The following is a 7031-nucleotide window of genomic DNA, read 5'->3' on the forward strand; positions in this document are numbered from 1 at the left end:
CCATGTACCAGTCAACCCTAGCAAGCTCCTCGCTGAGATTACAAACTGCAGTTCCTGCCTGAGCTGCCGAGGATGCTGGAGCAGGCTGGGGAGGGCGGGGGGCACAGCCACAGAGCAGCCTCCTCTGCCTGCTTGGGTTAGTGCTGCCCCAGGGGAGATGGGTCACCTGGGAGTCTGCTCAGGACCAGGTCTGGATGTTTCTGAGCGTAACAGCCCCTGCCAATGTGTTTCTCATTGGTTTCACACTTGGAAATGTCCCAAGAGAAGAGGGGACCAGCTTCATTCTTCTGATTTAAAGGGCCTCATCTCCCTCACCCCACATTCTTTGTGTGCAGGTGAAATTCACCAGTGACAGCATGGGGATTTTTCACAAAATAGAAAGGGATCACTATACACTTTGATAGGCATAGTTGAGGAACTTTTCCTATGAAAAATAAATACTTTAAATATCCACACACACCCCCCGAAACACACACACAAATTGTTTTTATGAGAACCAATTAATAAATGCTAATTCACTCAGGCATATCTCTACTAAATTACTGTTTCATTTAATTGCAGGGGAATTTTCCATTACTAAACTCTCCCTTGCTGATTTTTTTTGCATTATTTATATATTTTTTCAGTTTCACTAATAGTGAGATTGGTATGTGATATTATCTACTGTTTGTACGTCTTAAATTTCTTTTTTTCGTTTAAAATGTTTCCTCATTCTTGCAGCTCCACGTAATCTGGGAGAAACATCATTAAAAGCAGACAAGATTTTATACATAAATGATTGAAAAAGGCCCTGGCTGAAATTAACCTGACAGGAGTGCATCTTGTCTGATTGTGTTTCTCTCATTTCAGCCGTGCACGAGTGTGTGCAAGTATGTGTCTCCACTTTGGATTTGTGTGGAAACGTTTTCCTGTGTCAGTGAGTCACAAGTCTATCTACGGAAAGCTTGTGGGTATACAGCTAGGAGTGAAGACCACAGGAGCTTTAATAATAAAAATAAACAACACTCAAATCTCTTTATAAGCTCCCCCCACCTCACCCCGCACCAGCACAGTGCATATTTTCTGGCTTCCTTTTTATGCACAGAAATGTGGGAAATTTCCAGTGGTGTTTAGGGGTAACTTAGGGAATGCGGTAGAGACCCCTGTTCAAAAGGATGTTTTGAAGTAGAATTTCCATTTTCTTATATCGCATCAGCAAAGGTCCTGTGCACCTGGCTGTCTTCACTCCTGAGATAACTTCTTTCATTTTTATTCTCTCCAGCCACCTTCTCCCTCTCTCTCTCTTCCCCCCCCCCACCCCATTGCCTTCTCTCAGTGTCCTCTCTTGATTCTTTCCTTTCTTTCCCTTTCAGAGTAACATATTCCAGAGGATGTGAATGATTAAACTGTTTACTCTGAGGCTTAAGTATGAAAAGGCATGCCACCGAAGTAAAGTTTCACCTTCATACCCAACTCTATCAATAATTACAAAACAGGGATGATGATTAGTAAATCTTTCTTACAATTATCTCTTACGAAAATGATGCTATGTATTCTGAGCATTTAAGTTCTACTGATTTTACTTTCCACAAAAATTAATTACAAAGCAGAGTAACCTCCAAAATGAAGTCAGCATATACAAGGATTGTGAAGCTACCCATGGAAAAAATATGCCCATTAAATACGTACCCCGTTAAAATCCAAGGTTTGAGCCATAAATAGAAAGTTTTGACATATCCTTTGAATAAAAATGGTGCAATCATTAAAATTTCGTGAGACTGACTTTTTTGTTGTGGTGTCTTTCACTTCCTTTGTCCTCTTCAGCAAAATTAGGCACAGTCTTTTTGGGCATCGACTGATAAAATTAATTAACTTTTCTTCCACCCCAAAAAGGTCCCAAATAAATGCTTCCAATAGACATCAAAAAAGTGTCAATTAGAAATAATTACTTCTTATCAATCAGCGGAGCAATTAAAGTGACAAAAGCTTGAAAAGATACTTATCTTAAAACTAATTCACAAGGTAGCTAAATTATCTCCTAATTAACTTGCATTGAGGAGGGCGGAGGATGGACCCTCTTGAAACAAAGATGAATTGAGGAACCCCAATACCTCTTTATGTTCCTAGAGACTGTTTTCCACCCGGAGATCTTGTTTTCAACCCAGGCAAGAAACTGGGAAAAAATTAGAACCTTCCCAAATGCATTTGGTCCCCTTTCCTCCTTTCGAAAACCTAGAGGAAGGAATAGGGCTTTGCATCTCAGATCTAGGAAGTTAGAGGCATGTTCCTCCTGGATCGTCAGTCTCATTTTATCTCTTGACTAACCTATTTTCAGCAGCTGGGGTAGAGGGTTGCCGGCAAGTTAATTGCACATAATTTTAAATCACAACTTGCTTGCCTTTGGTAAACTCTTTTCCTCACCAATACAGTATTGTTTTCATTTTAATATTTATGTGGCATTGATCTTTAAACATTTTTAAAAAATGGTTTTGCTTTAGAGGATCTTTGTTCCCTGATGCTACAAAATTCCCAGTAGATTTTACAAAAACGGTTCAGCCCATTGCTGACCAGAGCACATCACAATAACTCCCTATGTGCTCTGGACATCCTTTCAGAATAAAGCTGTAGAAAAAAATCAAGCCAGATCGGCCAAGAGTGAGGAGAGTGAGCCGAGGGTGAGCTACAGCCGCCAGGTCAGCAAAGGCTGTGCAGGAAACTTTTCTGGGGCGTCTCTGATTTTTGGAAACGGTGCGCTGGGCCTCGCTCCCGCGAAGAGCTCTGCAGCCGTGGCTGCCTGCGCCCCCGGGGTTCTGTTCCAAAGAAAACTTAAAGGGAAGCTTTCCAGGCAAAGCTGAACTCAGAAAGGAAGTGTCGCAGGCAGAGGGAAGCAGCTAAAACCTGAGAGAAATGGGCATATAAAAACAGGAGTCAGCTTATGAATGTATTTGTAAATATAAGCAACAGCCTTAGGTGAACTGATTAGAAAGATAGAGGTCTCTGGCTCAGGTTTTCCGGAGAGGATTTAGGAAAAAAATAAAACGGGATAGCCTCGAAACGTTTGAGCTATGGTTTTAGGCAGTTTTCTTCTGTTTAATTAGCATTAAATTAAACTAAAGGAAAAGGCTCGTTTTCCTTCCTTGCAGCTTTATTTCTTTATTTGTTTGGGGGAAGGTTTAGAAGTCCCCCCCCTCCCCCCCGCCTTCCTTAAACGGAAAAATACCTCTGCCCTGGCCCTACCTGGAGTGGACGGCTCTCTCCCCAAACCCAAGGACAATTTGTATCTAGGCTAGTGGGCAATGGGCCTCTCATCTTCTGGGCCTGTTGCTGATTAAAAACAAAGTGAAAACAAACGGTGTCCTTTTTTCCTTTCCTTCTTTTACCCCCATTTATTCTAACGAGTGCTTCTAGAATGAAAATAAGTAGCGAAAACAAAATCAAGCCAACATAAAGGACCGTGACATCGTCTTATTTCTAGCAGCGACAGAGGAAAAGGGGTCTGGTGTAGCAAGGTAATTTCGAGTCCAAGAGCACCCACTCCTACCGGAGCCTGAAAGGTCGCGGGAAGGTCGGGCTGCGGGCCGGGGGAGATGGACTCGGAACCAAGCGGAAGCGGCCGGGACAGGGCTGGTAGACGATGGGGCACTAAGCGCTCAGTCTCGGAGACTGTCCTGATCGCGAGGCAGGGGAGACGTCCGCGATTGTACCCGGGTCTGGCTAATGACTGAGGGGCTAAAGCCTGGCTCCGGCCTCAGAAAGTGGTCAAGGAGGGCGCGCGGCGCCCGGGCGCGGCTGGGCGACGGGTGCCAGGCAGCTCCGCTCGGTTCCCTGGCTTGCTGACCCCGCCGCTCCCGGGAAGGGCCGCGAGGTCTCTGCTCGGCGCCCCGAAAGCGGTCCCGCGCCCGCAGAGGGCGGCCGGGACGGCTGTGGCCCAGCTCTCCTAGAGGGGCCGGGGTGGGGACGCAGGGTGTCGCCGGCTCCGGCTCCCACCCGAGAGCACACCAGAACGATCAACCATCCGGCGCCCCGCGGGGTCGTCGCGGAGCCTCGGCCCCGGGACCCGAGGCTGAGCTGCGAAGCTCGCACTCGTGGCGTTCTTCGGCTAAATAGAGATCTCAGCCGCGCGCCGCGCCCGATCCGACCCTGCTTATTATAACAAATGTCCCGTTTGCCGAGCGGGACTTCATATTCGCCGAGAATTCATCTGAAATATTGATTTCCTCTCACTTCGCCGGCCCAAATCGATAGCGCTGCGCCCTGGCCCCATAAATCGCCTTCCCCGCGGCCGGCGCGGCTCCATCCATCACCGCGGGCCGGGCCGCGCCTCTGCCCGCCGTCCACACTTGCTGCGCGCCGGGGCGGCCGTGCCCACCGCGCCCATCGTGCCCACCGCGCCCACTGGCCCCGACCCGGGGGCTCCGTCTCCGTACACACCTTCCCTCTGTCCCCCAACCCGGGGCCTGGGCCAGGAGGCTGGGGAGAGCAGGCGCCGCGGCCGGGGACCCCGAGCGCTTTGGAAGGCCCCGGGGAGGGGGTTCCGCCCCGCGGGCAGCCCAGGGCTCGCAGGCCGGACGCCTCGCGCGCGGCTCCCAGCCCGCCCCAGGGTCGGCCAGGAGGAGTCCGAGAGCAGCCAAGGGCACTCGGAGGCCCCCAGGCCCCGGACCGCGGGCTCCTTTCCCGCAGGCTGGTGGGGTGCGCGGGGCTCCCGGTCCCGCCGGGGCAGCCACGGGAAAGAGCTGCGCACACCCCGAACGAGGGCTTAGAGGTCGGGGGCGGCCCAGGGCCCCAGAGCGCACAGGAGGTCCGTTCTGATGGGCCGCGCAAGACGGGGGTGGGCGCAAGGGACACCCCTCTGACCCGCACGGAGAGCTCCTCACCGCTCCGTGTGGTCCGCAGAAACCAAGGCCTGGGGAAGGCGGCTCGCGGGGCCGAGGGGGACCTCGGGGCCTGAGAACGGCGAGATGGCCGCAGCGGAGAGCTAGGCCGGCGGCGCCCCCAGCTGCGTCCCCACGCAGGTGGGTCCCACGAGCCCGAGCGTAAGCTCCTCTGCCCCACCGACCCGAGCGCACGCACGGACGCACGGCGACGCGGGGGCTCCGGGGTCCCGGCAACGCCGCGTCCTTACCGGATCTGATGGAGTTGTGAGGCATCGCCGGGGAGTCGCTCGCAGCCCGCCGAGGGCTCGGGGCTTCCTCACGCAGGTCCCCGCCACGCCCGCCGCCACGCAGCTGCCCTGTACAGACCCAGGGGAAGGGGCGTAAGATTCGCTGTCCCCTGCTTATGCCTCCTCCCCAGGCCCTGTCCCTTAGGCTCTCGTCATGTGGCAGGAGTCGGAGGATTTTTAGGTGAAGGGTGGCCCACCTCAGCCTGGCTGCCTAACACACCTTTGCCCGAAAGATCCGGGATTGGGTGTCCGCGGAGGAAGCCCCAAACTCCAGCCTGGGTGCCCTCCTCCTCTGTGGCCTCAGCCGTATCCAGTTTAACTTAGGAGAGGAAAGGCTGCCAGGCTTCCTGGGACCCTCTCCCTTCTCGAATCACCGCTCTCCCCCAGTCAGCTTTCAGCCAACCCCTGGACAGCATACCTGGCCAGCCGGCCGCAGGCCCTCAAAGCCTGGGTCCGCCCGCGAGGGTGCCCTGGGCCCTGCGTCTCTCCTTCTGAAGTTTGTTCCCATCCACCCGGCATCGCCAACCGGTTTTATCCCGCCAGGGCCCTGAGAGATGGGTCTGGAGAGGCTCGCAGGCCTCGGATTGGCTGGCTGGGTGCAGGGGGGTGCGGGAAGGGGAGGATTTTGCAAGGGGGACATGGCTGAGTGGACTCAGGAGTTAGAAACATTTGCCGGAGCTTCTGTTTCCAGCGGAGAGAGGAGAGGGAGGCAGCTGAACCCAAACTCAGCAGGCCTGGAAATATTAGAGGAGTGGGGACGTGGAGGCCTCAGAGCCTGAGGATGAGGAGCTCTGGGTCCTGCTGGGGTCACTGACCATCAAAAGTGAGAGACACAGTATCTCTGTGACACCCTGCATCCCTTCTCTCACCCCTGCTCCGCTCTAGGGAAGCAGCCTTTACTTTTACAGGAAGAGAACTTTTGTTTTTAACCTTATGTCTTAAGGTAGAAGCCTGCAAATAGGGCTGGAAAGAAGAAGGTCCCACCTTCTCACCACTGGGGTGGATGTGTTCCAGGGCAGAGCCCTGAGCAGCCCGTTGGCCCCTTCCCTCCAAGCACCCAGACAAGAACCACACCCTCACATTATTAGGTGAATGAAAACGTCCCCACAACCTATTCTACAGGGATTCCCCTCCTCCCAAACACACAGAGCCACCAGCCAGCCCTCCTTCTTGCCCCTTGAGGATCTTGAACGTGGTAGAAGAGTTCAGAGGGCGGGCAGTGAGGGCCTAGAACTCACTTCAACATGGGTGTTAGAAAGGGACAGGACTGAGCTGGCCTTGTCTGTGGGAATCAGCAGCCTTGGGAAGTGGGGGCTTGGGTGTGGATAGGAAGGGGTGTTTTAAGTGGGAAAGAGTGGCCTCCTCTTTCTTCATAGGTTTTCTTGTCTGTCCAGGAGACTGGGTCCAGGGAAGACTGTGTGTGCAGACAAATGTCCGGGCACATCTCCAGGCTGGTAGAGCAGGGCTTGGGTGCTCCTCAGTTTCAGACCAGATGGCTGGCCTCAGGAACACAACTGCCTGGCCTGGAGGCTCTGGTCGCAGAGGCCAGAGATGCCAGAGTGAGAGGGGAGGGAAGGAGCAGAGGAAGGGACTTATCCACGGGGACGTGTGTGTTTGCATGTACAAGTGTGTGTGCCTGTGCGTATAAAAACACACGAGTTTTCTTAATGAAAAAAGCCCTTTCATCTTTCATGTTAATCCACTTCCCCCTGCCACCCAGACTTTCTCGATTTAGTAGAATTTAATCCTTTTGTGAAAAGAGAAAGAACATGCATGTCCCTAACTGAATCCTCCACATCTGAAAACGGCTCAAAACAAAAACAACAGGTGCTTTATTGTCTTAAAGGCTTCTCCAAAATTGTTATTTAAAATTGCTCTTTGGTTTCCAAAT

General features: G+C 52.5%; 1 protein-coding gene across 1 annotated transcript in view; it reads right to left on the reverse strand.

Annotated features, from left to right (window-relative positions):
* The window catches only part of PAX8 (paired box 8), a 54340-nt gene extending 50060 nt beyond the window's left edge, over positions 1 to 4280 (reverse strand). Inside the window, exons 1-3 of the mRNA XM_039231703.1 lie at positions 4204 to 4280; positions 3967 to 4022; positions 3818 to 3916 (exon numbers count right to left, since the gene is read on the reverse strand). Of these exons, the coding sequence (XP_039087634.1) occupies positions 3818 to 3916; positions 3967 to 4022; positions 4204 to 4280 (232 nt within the window). The remainder of the gene's footprint in view (positions 1 to 3817; positions 3917 to 3966; positions 4023 to 4203) is intronic.
* Positions 4281 to 7031: the final 2751 nt, after the last annotated feature.

Source organism: Hyaena hyaena, unplaced genomic scaffold, assembly GCF_003009895.1.
Source record: "Hyaena hyaena isolate Hyena2069 unplaced genomic scaffold, ASM300989v1 scaffold_57, whole genome shotgun sequence".
Lineage (NCBI taxonomy): Eukaryota > Metazoa > Chordata > Mammalia > Carnivora > Hyaenidae > Hyaena > Hyaena hyaena.